The following is a 17,710-nucleotide window of genomic DNA, read 5'->3' as shown; positions in this document are numbered from 1 at the left end:
CCCTTGAGTCCTAAGGTTATCTACATGCCCTGATTAGGTATCATAGGACAATAGTGGAAAAGGGTAAAATATATTTGGTAAAAATACATGCTATCAAAAATCTTTGCCAAAGACTTCAAAATGTCAGAAAGAAACATCAAGTCCCTTCAATTTAGTCTTTGAAAAGGTATGGAATTGGGAGTCATTTAACTATTACAGTTTTGGACCTAAAGTTTGCTCACTAATTCTAAGTAATGAAAGATATGGAGAAAGTCAGTTATTGTTCAGTAGAAGACTACCTAAAGATTACAAGCACAGAATTTCCTAGAGGGGTGGCAGATAAACAGGAGATTGTTATGAAGAAGCAAATGTAATAGTTGTAGTTAGTAAAGAGGGAGAAGTATACCAATCTGACCTCCAAACTTTAAATAACACGAAGAACAGCGAACATTTACATAGTGTGCTAAGGCTTGCCAAGTGCCTCATTTAATCCTCACAAGAACTTGGGAGGTAGATGCCCACCCCCATTTTACAGGTGAGAAAACAAGACTTATGTGACTTACCCCAGGGTCACACAGCTAGAAAGTACTTGAGGCAGAATTTAAAATCAGGTCTTTCTGATTCCAAGGTCAGTGTCCTATCCATTATGTCATCTAGCTGCCTAAAGAATTGTGTAAAGCAATACTGTACTGAGCTAACAGACAACAAGGCTTTCTTCACTGTGTTTCTGTAAACACATGTTTAATGATATAGTTAGCAGCTAGACTAGTCTAACCTGCAATTAGAGTGTTTTCCAAATTCCCCAGGATTCAGTTTTTAATTATATACAAGCAATGCCCAAGGTAAAATGTTCTGAAATGTTTCAAACAGAATAATTAACTATACATTAATCTTAGGTATTTCCCAACTAATAATGTGGAAAAATAAATTTTTGTTCTAATAAAGTAACATAGATGAGAGATCAGGTTAGTTAACAAGATATATTCAGCTGAAAATTGCAAACAGCCCCCATCCCTGCAAAACTTAAAAGAAATGAGGCAGAAATTAAGAGGATATGAAATGTAGGGAAGGCAAAGGAAAGGAAATCATTGTTTAAAGTCCTTGAGGAATCCTGAAACTGGGCATCCCTTGAGGACTTTTCACAAAAGTAAATTTACAAGGTTGATGACTGATAGTATATGCATGGTACCCTCATTTTATGGGTAATCTGATTTATTGTGTTAGTCACCTGTGACAATATTGTAAAATGGACTTGAAATAGCTTACATTGACTAGTCTACTAGACATGTGGTACCCCAGGAGAAGCATATGTTCAGATATGAATTTTCTTCAATATGGGATAGGGATAGGAGTGGACCTGTGATTTCATTGCAAAAGGAACTTCCAGATGAGGAAATTCTCTCTACCAATGCAGGCTGGCACCATCTCTACAACTTGAAATTGTAGAGAGCTGCCTGGAACACTGACCTAATAAGTACCATCCAACTAGTATGTATCAGAAGACCTGAACCCAGCTCTTCCTGGCTTGGGGGGTGGGTTCTTTGTCAAACAATTTAAACATTTTTTCCAATTTTTTTCAAATTTAAAAATTTTCAAAATTCGAATTTTCCAAATTCTCTCTCCTCTCCCTCCTTCCCCATTGAGAGGGCAAGTAATTTGACATAGATTAATACACATGTAGTCATACAAAACACATTCCTATTTCATTGTTTTTTAAAAGAAATGTTTCTATGACAGAAGTTTGTTGACTTGTTGAAGTTTATGAAGGGAATGTTTTCAGTCAAATAATATTATCAAAGGGCTTTACAGACTTTCAGGAAAACAGCATATGCGGTAGACTCTCCAATTTCATTTTTATGCGAAAGGAGAATTCTGTGTAGAATTGATTATGAATATGTAGTAAAAGTAGCAAAAATTGGCAATCTGATAGTCACATTGTAGTGTCATTTCCAGACTCTCCCAATTTTCCTCAAGGTTTCCTTAAGACCCAGACTATAGAATATATTGTATGTGAGCTCTTAAGCCTAAGTAAAAAGGAAAACAAAGAGACACTTTTTAAGATAGTAAGATGATTGTATACAAATGTTGCTCAACTCTTTGAACTCCACAACATGAAAAACTGATTTCAAGGTCAGTGAAACATCAGGATATATTATGCTCTGGTTCATTTTATTGAATAAGCAGAGATGTTAGAGATCTTTAAAGTTGTTTCCAGGGTATTTATGAGATCCCAGTTTCTACAACGGTCCCAAGGAAACATCTGACCTAACTTCATATGTGCTCTGCACAAAATTGGTACTCAATTTTGTTGACTGACTACATCTGATTTCTGTTCATTCTAAGGTCAAGTTTACCTCCCACAAAAGAGTGAGTGCATAAAATGGGAGCCACAGAACTCCAGCTATTTCATGACCCACTCTATGAATTTGGAGTACTTTCTTCTATTACCACTGATGGAGAAGAAGAAAATTCCTTTCACAGAAAGCTGAGTTGTTGGCTCTAGCCTGCTTTTACTGATTCACTCCCATTTACTCCTTCCTGAAAAGGGACTGAAAAAATTTTCCTATTTGGGACAACTCTGTCGCATGTTCTGGGATCTTTATTTCCCATATCCTTCGGCAATCTGGGAAATTCTCAGGGCATTCTCTCAATTAATTCTCTTTTGCTCTTACTATTGTCTCCCATTATTCACTCAAATGGTTCAAACATGTTAGAACTCTAAAGGGGAAAAATAATTGAGTATCATGGTAACTTTTCTACTGAGTTTATTTTTCCTAATCTCAGACTTTTACAGTTCTGCTTCTCTAGCACGTTATTGGATGAAAAGTAGGATGGATCTAGAGTGTGATGATATCTAAGAAATTCATATCATTCAGTTTTCTCATTTTATAGATAGGGAAACTGAGGCCCAGAGAAATTAAGTGAACACATATGCTAAGATTCAAACTCAGAACAGTGTGACAGAACTGGTCACTGAACTCAAGATGGGGAACTCCCAAGTTCAGCACTCTTTCCACTGGAACCTGTTGCTACCATATGTGATATAATGGGGCCATAGATCACTTGGCCAGGAGTTCTCCATCCTCTTATCTAATGGATGGATCTAGGTGGTTCAGGAGATACAGTGCTGAATCTGGAGATAGGAAAACCTGATCTCAAGACCTGTCTCAGGTATTTACCAGCTATGTAGCCCTGGGCAAGTTACTTAAATTCTGTCTATCTCAGTTTTCTCATCTGTAAAATGGAAATAATAAAAGCAGATACTTCTCAGGTTTGTGAGGTTAAGGTTAACCTTTTATAGTACTTTTCAAAACTTAAAGCACCACATGCTAGCTATCATTACTATTTATCATTATATCATTGTTTGTCATTATCTTCCATTATGTTTGTATCATCCAAAAGGGAAAATTTTAAAAAGATGGCTGTTTTGATTTGCATCTCTCTAATCAATAGTGATTTAGAGCATTTTTTCATATGACTACAGATATCTTTAATTTCTTCCTCTGAAAACTGCCTGTTCATATCACTTGACCATTTATATATTGGGGAATGACTTGTATTCTTGTACATTTGACTCAGTTCTCTATATATTTTAGAAATGAGGCCTTTATCACAGACACTAGTTACAGAAATTCTTTCCCAGTTTTCTGTTTCCCTCCTAATCTTGGTTGCATTGGATTTGGTTGTGCAAAAAGTTTTCAGTTTAATGTAATCAAAATTACCTATTTTGCATTTCATAATGCTTTCTATCTCTTCTTTAGTTAAAAATTCTTCCGTTCTCCATAAATCTGATAAATACACTATTCCTTGCTCCACTAATTTGTTTATAGTATCACTCTTTATACCTAGATCATGTACCCATTTGGACTTTATTCTTGTGTACAGTGTCAGGCATTGGTCTATGCCTAGTTTCTGCCACACTTTTATTCAGTTTTCCCAGCAGGTTTTGTCGACAGTGAGTTCTTATCCCAGAAGCTGGGGTCCTTGGGTTTATCAAATGTAGATTGCTATATTCATTGTCTACTGTGTCTTGAGTACCTAGCATATTCCACTTGTCTACCCTTCTGTTTCTTAGCCTTTACCAAGTGGTTTTGATAATTGGGGCTTTATAATACAATTTGAGATCTAGTAGAGCTAGGTCACCACTCCTAGAATTTATTTTCATTATTTCCCTTGCTATTCTGGACCTTTTGTTCTTCCAGATGAATTTTGATATTACTTTTTCTAGCTCTAAAAAATAACTATCTAATAGTTTGATTGGTATGGCACTAAATAAGTATATTAATTTAGGTAGAATTGTCATTTTTATTATATTGGCTCGGCCTACCCATGAGCAACTGATGTTTTCCACTTACTTAAATCTGACTTTATTTGTGCAAAAAGTGTCTTGTAATTGTGTTCATATAGTCCCTGGATTTGTTTTGCTAGGTAGACTTCCAAATATTTTATAGTGCCTACCCTAGCTTTAAATGGGACTTTTCTTTCTATCTCTTGCTGTTGGGCTTTGTTAGTAATATATAGAAATGCAGAAGATTTGTGTGGGTTAATTTTGTAACCAGCAACCTTGCCAAAGTTGTTTATTATTTCAAGTAGTTTTTTACTTGAATCTCTGGGGTTCTCTAAGTATATCATCATATCATCTGCAAAGAGTGATAACTTAGTTTCTTCTTTGCCTATTCTAATTCCTTCAATTTCTTTATCTTGTCTAATTGCTACAGCTAACATTCCTAGTACCATATTGCAGAATAGTGGTGATAATGGATATCCTTGTTTCACCCCTGATCTTATTGGAAATACATCTAGCTTATCTCCATTGCATATAATGCTTGCTGAAAATTTTAACGTAGATACTGTTTATTATTTTATGGAAAGTTCCCTTTATTCCTATGTTCTCCAGTGTTTTAAATAGGAATGGGTGTTGTATTTTGTTAAAAGCTTTTTCTTCATATATTCAGATAATCATGTGGTTTCTGTTCAATTTGTTGTTGATATGATCAATAATGCTAATAGTTTTCCTAATATTGAACCAGTCCTGCATTTCTGGTATGAATCCTACCTGATCATAATGTATTATTCTCATGACAAGTTGCTGTATTCTTTCTGATAAAATCTTATTTAAAATTTTTGCATCTATATTCATTAGAGAAATTGGTCTATAATTTTCTTTCTCTGTTTTGTCTCTTCCTGGTTTAGGTATCAAAACCATATTTGTATCATAAGAAGAATTTTGGAGGACTCCTTTTCCCCAAATTTTCCCCAATAGTCTATATAGTATTGGAATTAACTGTTCTTTAAATGTTTGATAGAATTTACTTGTAAACCCATCTGGTCCTGGAGATTTTTTCCTAGGGAGTTCATTGATGGCTTGTTCAATTTCAAATTGAAACAACTCTGAGATACCACATCACACCTATCAGATTGGCTAACATGACAGAACAGGAAGATGATAAATGTTAGAGAAGATGTGGAAGAGTTGGAACACTAATTCATTGTTGGTGGAGCTGTGAGCTGATTCAACCATTCTGGAGAGCAATTTGGAACTATGCCCAAAGGGTTACAGAAATGTGCATTCCCTTTGACCCAGCAAAACTGCTTCTAGGACTGTATACCCAAGAGATCATAAAAATGGGAAAGAGTCCCACATGTACAAAAATATTTATAGCAGCACTCTCTGTGGTAGCCAAAAACTGGAAATCAAGGGGATGCCCATCAATTAGGGAATGGCTGAATAAATTATGGTATATGAATGTAATGGAATACTATTGCACTATAAGAAATGATGAACAGGAAGACTTCAGAGAGGCCTGGAAAGACTTATATGAGCTGATGCTGAGCAAAAGGAGCAGAATCAGGAGAACTTTGTACACAGCAACAACCACAGTGTGTGAGGATTTTTTCTGGTAGACTTAGAACTTCATTGCAATGCAAAGACTTAAAAAATTCCCATTGGTCTTTTAAGGCAAATGCCTCCCACATCCAGAAAAAGAACTATGGAATTTAATTGCAGATTGTAGCATATCATTTTCATTTGTATTACCTTTTGGTTTGTTATATGATTTTCCTCATTCATTTTAATTCTTCTATACAACATGGCTATGGTGAAAATGTATTTAATAGGAATGTATGTGTAGAACCTATATAAAATTGTATGCTGTCTCGGGGAGGGAGGGGGAAGGAAGGGAGGGAGGGAAAGAAAAAATCTAGGTTGTATGGTAGTGATTGTGGAACACTGAAAATAAATTAAAAAAAGAGATGACTGTGGTGGATATTTCTCTAATAATAAGCTACCACCTAGAAATCCCATTCTCTTTAGCTTCTCTTTTTCAGCTGTACTCTCACAGCCTTCTTTACCTAATCCCTACATCTAAAACTGGCCTTGTGTAAATGTGGTCCTAATACTTTTTCTTCCGTTTCATAGGTAATTTCTGATTGGTTGTTTATAGTTACATCTAAGCACAACTTTTGTCTTGCTAGTCCATTTCCAATTAACTTTTTGGCCTCAGCTTTCTCATCTGTAAAATTAGGCTTATAATACCATGTACTTTATAGGGTTATGGTGAGTATCAAACAAGTTATTTTGAAATTCTAAATTGCTATGTAAATGTTGCCTATTAACAAAGCATGGGTCTCTCACTTTTTAGAAACCTCCCTATTGCCTCTATGATCAAATATAAACTTTCTTTTACCATTAAAAGTGCTTCATAATCTGCATCCAATCTATTTTTGCAGAATAATTTCACTTGACCTCATGCATTTTAGGGTACAACCAAACTGATCTACTTGCTGAACCCATTACATGACTTTCCACCACCCACCTCTATGTGTTTGCTTAGGCCAGTTTCTGTGCTTTTTGGTACATCCTTTCTCCTCAGACTCACCTACAGTATGTCTTCATTCCTTCTAAAATATGACACCAGAAACTGAACACAATACTCCAGGTAGGCTTGGACCAGGGCAGAGCACAGGGGATTATTATCTCTCTGCTTTAGGACACAATCCTTTTATTAATGCAACTTAAAACATTAGATTGTTAGAGCTGCCACATTACACTGTTGACTCAAACTGAACTTTCAGTCTATTAAAACCTTCAGCTTTTTTTCATAATCCATTGTCTCATTTTGCTTTTCCATATTCTTTATTTGTATAGTCACAGAACTAACATTTATTCCTATTAAATTTCCCTTAGGAGAGGCAGTTTAGCCTACAAAATGGAAGGGTGACCTTGTAGTTAAAAAGACCTTGGTCTGACTTCTACCCTTTGCTACATATTGTATGACTTTAAGCAAATTACTTAACTTTTCAGTAACCCAGTGAGCCCACAAATCAGAGAAGAGCTCAAGATGTCCCTCAGTGATGAGAATTTCCACAATAGGAATTTCAGATGCTGATATAGACCACATTTCTGGACCAAAATAAGTTTCATTTTATTAGAATTGATCTCCTTGAGAGGATGGTGTGATGGCTGATTCTTTTGGATGTTAATTCCTTCATATAGTACACATAGCCCATCCTTTCTAGCACTGTGTTATCTGCACATCTGATAAGCATTCTCAATGCCTTCAATTCAAATCCTGATTTACAAAAAAGAAGTTGTAATGTTATGATGGAAAAACAGTAGATTTAGGAAACTTCAGTTTCAATTTTGGTTCCACCACTTACTAGCTGTTTGATCTTGGGTAAATCATTTAAAATCTCTGGGCTTCTCTTTCCTCAGCAGTAAAGCAAAGCAATTTGACTTCAGGGCTTCTTAATCTTTTTCCACTTGCAACCTCTTTTTGAGTTTTGGCAGTATTTGTTGGCATTGTGTGGCATGACAGTATGCACAGTGCAAAGTACTCATGCTGTGTGTTTAGTACCAAGGCTGCAGTGAAGATGCATGATGCAACATGGGAAAATGCTACCAGAAACATCTTGAATGCATTGTGTTTGATTTTTAATTAATTTTTGGTTGTTGTGCATTTAGAAACCATTTACTGTTGCCAAATTTGTCATAAGCGGTCACTACCCACAGCTTAAGAAGCTTTTAATGCTAGATGCATTAAAAAGCATCTAAAGCTAGATGATTTCTAAAATCCTTTTCAGCTCTAAAATTCTAGAATTCTATGATCAAACAAAAGGACTGACGGTCAGGCACTTCCTTAAAGCTGTCTCTAAGAAGTTGATGGTGACCCACTGATTCTTTCAGTAGGTCTTTTCAGTCAGCCAGTTCTATATCCACCTAATGGTATTTTTATTCATTTCACATCAAGGATATTATGGCAGATTCTGTTAAATGCCTCCTATTGTCCAGGCATACCATATGTCTATGAAATCTTTTTGATTACTAGTCTAGTGACCTTTCTCAAAAAGGAAATAGGGTTAGGCTGATATGACTTGTTCTTAACTGAGCCAAGCTGATTTAGAGTGATTGTTATTTCTGAATCCCCATCCCCTTAACTTATTCTAGAAGAGAGGTGTCAAACATGTGGTGTACAACACTCCCAAATGTGGCCTGAACCAGATTAAAATATAATTAGGAAATATTTAACAAAATAAGTATTTAACATCATATTTTAAAACTAAGGCAGGGATTCTTCTGTACAAATTAGTGGCCCCTGTTACTACTTGAGTTTGATACCACTGTTTTAGAATTTTACAGGGAATCAATGTCGTTTATTAGATAGCAATTTGAAGACTTCAACTTCTTATCCTTTTAGAAAACTGAGGAAACATTTGTCTATTTCTGGTCCTCTAATACCTTAGTGATTTTCCTTGATTTTTCAAAGATGATTGAGAATGCTTCAGAAATTACATAGAGAAGTTTTAAGTAACCCTGGATGTACTATACCTGAGTCATAAGAGTTAAACTCATATAGTATAGTTATGAGCTTTCTTAGTCTCCCTATCACTTATCTTGGATTTTAGTTCTTTGCTGACCACTTTGACCCCAGCTTTTCCAAACCAAGGATCATTTCTTTTGGTTTAAAAAAAATGGGGATTGAGTAACTAACTAATCAACTCTCCTTTCTCCTACCACCTATGACCATAATCCCATCCCATTAGAGTGACTATCTCTTCTCTGTTTTCCTTTCCCATCTCAAACAGCTGGAAAAATTCTTTATGCTATCTTTAGAATTCACTAGACAAATGAAGTAGAGGCATAGAGGATAGAATTCTGGGCTTTGAGCCAGGAAGACTTAGGTTCAAATCCTTCCTATAAATATTCAGGAGGTATATTATTTTGGGTAAGTCAATTAACCTCTTATGTGTTTTACTTCTTAGTAAAGAAACGTAAGTCGTCTTGACTAAGTTTTACATAGATGGGTTGCAATAGAGGATATGAATACCTTAGTATGTATGTGATCTTTCTATCACTGACCTCCATGTATTACGTGCCCACCTATGGGATGGAAGGGCCAAAAGATATGAACAATTTAGTAACTTTTCTAGCATAATTCAAAATTATTTTACAGAGTGATTGGATTAGTTCATATCTCAAACAGTGTATTATTTAGTGTGCATGTCTTCCCACAATCTCTTTGACATTTATCGAGTTCATCTTTGCTAACTTGGTAAGCATGAGGTGACAGTTCAAGTATGTTCTATTTTACATTTCTCTTTATTAGTAACTGAAATTTCTTCGATATAGTAATTGATGTTTGTATGTCTTCTTATGAAAAATATTAATATCCTTTGATTGCTTATCTAACAGAAAATGACTCAGTCTTACATATTTGTTATTGTTTAGTGTCTGACCCCATTTGCAGTTTTCTTGGCAAAGATACTGGAGTTATTTGCCATTTCTTTCTCTAGCTCATTTTACAGATGAGGAAACTGAGGCAAACAGAGTTAAGTGACTGGCTCAGGGTCACATAGCTAGTAAGTATTTGAGGCTGGATTTGAACTAAGTCCTCCTGACTCAGATTAGGCACTCTACCTACTGTATCACTTAGCTGTTAGGTTGCTTTCTCCTCCCTACCCCATTATTTTCCTTAAAATTCTTATATAGCTAGAATTTATTTATTTTTGACCATTTGTTCCTCCAAATAAATTCTGATTTTTTTGGTTAAAAATTGATCTTTTTATATTTTGATTAGTATAACACTAAATTTGTAGATTACTTTAGGTATTGTCATTTTATTATGTTGGTATAGTCTAGCTGTGAGTGAATGAATATCTTCCTAAATATTTGTCTTTTATTTCTATAGAGGGTTTCATAGTTTTATTTCTATAAGTCTTGTATGTGTTTTTTTAGAGTAATTCCCATAAATTTTATGCATTTTATCATTATTATAATGGAATTTATCCTTCTATCATTCCTTCCTGATTTTTGTTAGCATTATGCTAGAAGAAAACCTCAATAATTTTTATGTATTTATTTGTATCTTGATAGTATACAAAATCTATTAAAGACCTTGATTAGTTTCTTTGCTGATTTTCTACACTTTTCTCTAAGTAAACCATCATATTGTCTATAAATGGAAGATTTTGTCTTCTCTTCACCAGTGCTCATTTACTTAATTGTTTTTGTCTTACTGCTATAGAAAACCTTTTTAAAAATCCAGGATCAAATAGTGTGGAGACAATACATCCTTGTTTTTCTGGGAAGTTTTATTGGGAATTTACTGGGAAAGGTTCCAGTGTTTCATGATTGCAAATACTGATGGCTTTTTAGCTCTATCCCCCTTTCCCCTCTCATTAGATTTATTTTTGACTATAATATCAGAACTTAATTTTGAAGAGTCTCCCATCCCCCTTGACACTACTTCCTTTGTAGAATCTACGCATTTCCCAAATCTAAGATTTGCTTTATACTTTGCTCTGTGTTCCCCTTTCTTATTTAATTACGATCTATATTATTTGGCCACTCCTCCAAAGGTTCTTGTAATTTTAATTTGCCAATCAGTTCCTCCTTATTATTAGAAAATACATTCTTAAGGCAAAAAAAGTCCATTGTGTTGGCCATGCAAAGAATGACATAAGGAATAATCTAACGTGGTATAAAAGGGCACTAAGAATGAATCCTTGATTTAAGTTGTTATAAAGGTAGTAACTGTCCTGATTACAAACAGAATCCTCTCTTCGCAATTCCATGAGAACTTTTAAGCACATTTTCATTCATGATTTCTTAGGCTAAACAAAGATGCTTTTCTGGAGTGTTGACAACTGTTCCATTGTATTATCAGTCTGCTAATTGAGTCACAGGATCACACATCTAGAGGTGGAAGGGACCTGAGATTCCACTTTGATCAATTGCCCCATTTTGCATATGAAGGAATTGAGAGCTAGAAAGGTTAACTGATTTGCCAGAAATTTCATTGAAGGGCCAGGATTCAAACTTAAGCTCCTGTGAATCTAAGTTCAGTCTTCTTTCTATTATACCATGCTGGGTCACGTGAAAATCTGAAACTTCCATATGAAATGATTATGAACCAAATATGAAAATCTGGTTTTGCACTGCATGTCAAATATTGTTATACAAACATAGAGCAAGGAACTAATATGATAGTACAGACTATTACAATCTTTGGGTATAATTACCATCTATATGCACATAGGGTACGATTTGAACCCAGGTCTTCTGGATGAAAAATATATTGACTATACTTATATTTTTAAAAGTACAGCATGGTCATACTATAATTCTAGGATTTTGACAAAATAGAGCTCCTCTCTGGAAGGTATTCTTTTTAACAGTGAAAGAAAAGCACTGTCACTTTGGATGTAAGGAACATGATTTGGTCTCTAGTATGATTTGATCTAGGCTTTAACAAGGCAGTTTATAATGAAGTGGTACTATTAATATATTCTAGAAGAAGATGATTTGTTTACTTAGCATCTCTACATCACAAATACTATCTATTTCTCTTATTCTCTCTCTCCAGACATACTGCTTCAACATAAAAGAAAGCTTAGTTTTACTTTCAAATCTGACTTTTAAATGAAATCATCTGTCTACCTGCTCAGAGAGGGATAGCATCACTTTTTCTGATGGTTCATAGTATTTCACAAGCACAGTCACACCAAAAAATATAATTAACTTCCCTATTAGTCATCTTCATAAATCACCTTTATAGCGGACCAGTCATATAATACACACACACATACATATATGTATGTGTGTGCATATATGTATATCTGTACACATATGTCTATATATACATAGGCATATATATCCCATTTAACATATATCCTATTTATGGATAGGACCAGACCATTGCCTGGTTCATAGAAAACACAAAAATGGAACCTTTCCTTTTTAGTAGGGGTTTTATGGCCAAGGGAAAGTGGATCTGGTCTAGGGCACAGTTTTTCAGCAGCATTTACCATAAGAAAAAATGAACAGGTTGCTATAGCATTATATTTTGCCAAAGGTATTTCATTCTATGAAGAATCTAAAGTTTAGGGTTTTTTAAGCTTCTGTTTGATTCAAGTACAGCTCTATCAACCAACTTTGGTTTAGACTTGACACATCTTTAACTTAAGGAAATTAGGCAATGTTTTAAGGCATGAAGTGACTACAGGAAGACAGATCCAAGCATCCATGTTGGTGGTCTTAACAGTGAATGTAGTTTTACATAACTGATTCAGAGGTAATTATAATAATAATGATAGCTCACATTTACATAGCATTTTTAAGGCAGTAGAGGTATAATTATCCCCATCTTATGGTTTAGGAAACAAACTCACAGATTACACCTGGATCGTCCAAGGTCATACAGTTACTAAGCATTGTAGCCAAATCTCAAAGACAAGTTTTATGACTAACTCCACTACCTCATACTGCCTCAATGAGCAGTAGTAATTATGATGGTGGCAAATTTGAAGGAATAGACCATGAGATTGTTTAGTTTAATGACTATGTAGAGAGATGGTCTTAAATTTGTCCAAGTAAGAGAACAGACTTAGGGATTAATAGATGCCTTTTATTATTGGCAAAGGCTAACAGTACCTCAAAATTCTCATTTTAACAGATATTTTAATCTGTCAATCAGCAGAGTTCTAAGTTCACATATGATTGACCAGTTCCCACTTAACTTTAATTTGAAAGATATAGATGCAAAGTAGATGTCTAAAGTAGTCTGATCCAAATAGGATAAAAGAAATCTGACCCATGAAAGCTTTCCCTGGTAGAAACATCTTACTAAATAATGTTATTTGATCCTAGCAGTGAGGTCAAAATTCATATATTCCAAGAAGCCTTACCCAACTAATCCCACCATCCAATGATCTTTCATTCCCTTTGTTTTTCCCGAGTTTACATTCCCTGAGTTCTTAAGAGTCTATAGCTTATTATCATACACCTCTTTATAAACTGCTTGGTATTTATTGTCTAGTTGTTTCCAATGGCTCCCTATTACTGATAAGATCAAATATAAACACCTTTATTTGGCACTTGAAATTCTTTACATTCTGGTCCTTTCCTATATTTCCAGTTTTTTAACATTTAACATATGACTCCCCCCTACATACTCTTTGCCCTAGCCATACTGGCTTATTTACTGTTCTTCACGTAGGATATTCTGTGTCTTCCTTCTTTTGTAGCAGCTGTCCTGAGTCCTTTCTTTAGGACTCAGCTCAAGTTCCATCACCTCAAGAGACCTAACTTTGTTCCCACTACTGTTAATGCTTTCTCCTCTAAGGCCAATTCTCATCTACTCTGCATTTGTCACAAAGGTACTGACATATACAGATATATACATGGCTGTATTATTGCATTAAGACTTTTGGAATACCCTGTGTATATCTGTGTATGTACACACATACTCACGTATGCGTACTTGGATATATAGGGGTATATTATACATATACATAGGTATATATGTGCACATACTCTCCCCAGTAGAATGTAAATGTAATGTAATCCTTGTGAGTATGTGTTCAGGGACTCTTCTTGACTCTTCCTTGTATCTCTAATACTTAACCTAGTACCTAGTATATAGTAAGTGATTAAGAAATTCTTGTGGATTGATGTGTATGTATCTCTTCTCAACTGGATTATAAACTTTCTTAAAAGACTATTTCTTTTACTGTTTCTATAACTGCAGCTAAAGACAATTAGGACAGTACTGTACAAACACAAGGCACTCAAAAAATGTCTAGGGAGTGTATGAATGAACACATACCAATCCAAAGACTGAAGGTTTACTTTCCTGTTCCAAAAATATTTCAGATAAATGTTGCTTTTTCATTAAGTTTAAAGATAAATCTTTACCCTAACTATGTCAACAATGGGTCATTAGTACAAATTGTATAGTCAATAAAAATCTATTATGTAATGATATGTGTTCAAGGAAATAACTGTAACATCAAAGTATGGAACTGTTACCAGCTGACCACAAACAAAAAGCTAACACAACTTAACAGAATATTTTTTGCTTAACCCCTCTTTTTAACCCTTTTAATCCTCTCTTTTAACCCTTTTTTTCAGATCAAGTCAAAACAAACAATTCAGTCAGACATTTGAACAATTATTTTACTCAGATATTTACTCAACCATTTTAATCAAATACATAGGTGTCATGAAAACAAATCTACCGATTTTAACAAGATGTACTATGTAAAATAAAATAAAATTACCTCTGAGTAATTTGGTGAGAGATATTTTCCATTGTACTTGGCAATGCTCTGCAGAATTTTCAAGGCCTTTTCCCCTTTCTTCCGAGTGATTAGCCATCTGGGAGACTCAGGAACCACCCTGGCAAAGTAAGGAAGTTGGTGAAGTATATCTAGACTTTCCAAAATTTTGATGTTTGTGCTTTGTTTATTTTTTCCACCTCTCTTCAAATGGGATCTTGCTATTGGCTAAAAAACCAACCAACCAATAACCCCAAAAGCAAACTGAACATTCTGAGGGTCGGGTAGTAAGTAGGTTAAGGAAAATTTCACTAATATTTCCTATCAGCTTATATTTGGAAATTCATACTTATTTGATGACTTCTTGATGACACACTAAATGATAAAGGATATGATAAATTGAATAAGCTCAAAGAAGTGAAGCAATTTTTATCTCCTTATCCTTGTCTCTCCAAAAAGGAAAGTTTGAAGAAGTGGGCCAGAGTGAATCCTCAATAATTAATAATTAGATTAACTATTAATAATTTATTCTATTCTATATGAATTTCTAATTGTTAAGTTGTTAACTTTTGTTTAATATTATCTCAGATGATAAATTAATTCTGAATGGTCTATAGTTAACTGGAAGAAATTATCTACACCAATAAGATCATAGATTCATCAAATTATAAAGAGAATCATATATTTGTTTGATTTTAATGTTCTTTTTTAATGATAGGCATTTTGTAAGACTACAAAACAACTAAATGTGACACATGCTTTCATTTATCATTTTATGCTTTTGAAAAGGCAACATATAACAAAGTGGTCTTAGTTAATTTTCAAAATTTCAAATCTAGGACACATTATTGAAGAATTTGGAAAATCTCCATTACTTTTGGTTTTATTATGATTCTGACTCCAAAATTTTGGACAACTATAAAGAATATATGACTATAACAACGACCATCACCATATTACCAATAATAGAGTAGGAACAGAAAGTTGGGCAGCGTGATGGCTAGCTGGATCCCTTGCCATTTTGGGATAAGGTAAGCAATCCCAGGGATAATTATGATTCCAAGGGTGAAGAACATTTGAATCACGATTCCCACAATCCTTCTCTGTTTGGAACCAACCATTTCTGTCACTAAAGAGAGAAAAACAAAAGAGATTAAGAATGAAAAGGAACTATTCTACAGGAATACATTAAACCAATAACATCCATTAGGTGCTAGATGTATATTAGTTTGTTGGGTTGTTTGTTGTTATTTTCTGATGACATTAGAACCATCACAACCATTGAAATCATGAACAAAATGGTTTGTACATAAATAACAATCCACATCTAAATAATACTTTGAAATTTACAATCCTACAGGGTAGGTAGTCAAAATAGTATTAACTCAATTTTTTTTCAAGGCAATCAGGGTTAAGTGACTTTCTCAGAGTCACACACCTATGAAGAGTATAAGGCCAGATTGAACTCATGAAGATAAAGTCTTCCTGATTCCAAGCTCAGGGCTCTATCCACTGTACCATCTACCTGCCCTAACATGAAAGCATGCCTCTTGCTTGTTCATGTTTTCACAGAGATGCCCTTGATAAATGAAGTATTTTTTAAAGATGAGAAAATAGGTATATATGTTGCTAGTTGCTACCATCTTCTCAGTTACTTTTTTGGGTAATCGCATTGTGAATTATCTTTTTCTTTTCTTGGAACCCTTCTCTCTTTGAGACAGTCTTGAAAACTGGATACCTTTAAAATAGTTTTCTATGTGTTTGCTTGGGTGCAGCTATTCTTCTGAATTTAATCTTCATAAATGCTATTCCTTGTCCTCATATAGGAGCCACTGGCTACTGAGATGGTAGGAGTCAAATGTCAATATTTCACTGTCACTAAACATAAAAAATTTATTGTAACAATACTGAAACTATTCCATTTCACACTTATTTTTGTTCTCCTTCCAGTTTTATTCATAAATGCTTTTGGGGATGATCTGCTTTACACAGGACTTATGATCTGCAGAATCATTTTCTTCTCAACTCCTTTTTGCTTGCAATGTCTGAACATCCTTCTCTCATGTTCTTCACTTTAGCCTGGATGATAAATTCACAGTGTCTTTGGGAGTCATCTCCCCTACCACATCAAGAAATCACAGGGTCTCAAAAGTGCAAAGGACTTCAAAGGTCATCTAATCTAGTTCACACATGAGCATGACTCTTCTCTTTTAATCAGTTCCCAATACAGCAAATTCCTATTGTCTAGCCCACATTTTCCAAGATAAGAAAAGAGTAGGAGAGACTATGCTAAAAATCTAAGTAAATGACCTTTGCAACATTTCCATGCTCTACTAATCTATCAAAAAAAGGAGGTGTGGTTTGTTCAATGTGACTTGTTCTTTCTGTCCTGGTGATCTATGGTATAATGTGATGACAATATTACCTCTATTTCAGTCTCTACTCCACCCAAATACTCCCCACCATTCTCTACCCACACCTCTAATTCCTAGAATTCCTTCTGTAACAAGGGATCTACCCAACAAGGGCCTAGTGGAAGGGTGGAGCCTTGCCTTCCACATGCCCACATGGAGTATTGGGGAACCTGCATATAGAAATTCATGATGACATGCCATGGGTCTGATTTTTCACTTCAGAGTATATACAGATATTCTATGACTATTTCTGTTCTTTTACTAAGTGGTGAAGAAAAACCTTTTAATTGGCTTCCGAGCAGGAAATAAATGTGCTTACAAAAGGCTCTACCTAGTACCTCTTTGGGCAGCAAGGGGGAGGTAGCAGCAAGTGGCTTACTCTCTCTACTGGGGCTGATCTGTGGTTGTTAACATATTGCTTTGTTATTGCTTCTGTCCTTGTTGTATCTATTCTTTTTCTAATTTAATTTTTATTCATTTTGAGCTTAAAATACAAAAAGACAAAAAAAGAGAACATTTCTATATACATAGCACAACATAAAAAGGGGATTCAATAACACAGTTATGATTACTTTGTATTTCCCTCCTTCCTATTTTTCCTCCTGTTAGTACTCTCTCTCCTTTCATCCTTTCCCTCCTCAGTAGTGTTTTGCTTCCATCCACCACCTCTCCCAATTTCCTGTCCCTTCTTTGAATTTTCCCCCCTCTTTACTTAATTTCCTCCCCTCCTACTTCCCTACTGGGTAAGATAGATTTCTACA

The 17,710-nt window shown here is 34.8% G+C and overlaps 1 protein-coding gene across 3 annotated transcripts in view; it reads right to left on the bottom strand.

The window, feature by feature from the left end:
• SLC22A3 (solute carrier family 22 member 3) overlaps positions 1-17,710 on the bottom strand; it is a 137,575-nt gene that overhangs the window by 39,201 nt on the left and 80,664 nt on the right. For all 3 annotated transcript variants that reach the window (XM_072637706.1, XM_072637705.1, XM_072637704.1), the window contains exons 4-5: positions 15,496-15,664; positions 14,539-14,656 (exon numbers count right to left, since the gene is read on the bottom strand). In XM_072637706.1, the coding sequence (XP_072493807.1) occupies positions 14,539-14,656; positions 15,496-15,664 (287 nt within the window). The remainder of the gene's footprint in view (positions 1-14,538; positions 14,657-15,495; positions 15,665-17,710) is intronic.

This window comes from Notamacropus eugenii, chromosome 2 (genome assembly GCF_028372415.1).
Source record: "Notamacropus eugenii isolate mMacEug1 chromosome 2, mMacEug1.pri_v2, whole genome shotgun sequence".
In the NCBI taxonomy this organism is placed as follows: domain Eukaryota; kingdom Metazoa; phylum Chordata; class Mammalia; order Diprotodontia; family Macropodidae; genus Notamacropus; species Notamacropus eugenii.
Note: the sequence above shows the minus strand (reverse complement) of the source record. Positions and strands in the feature narration are given on the sequence as shown.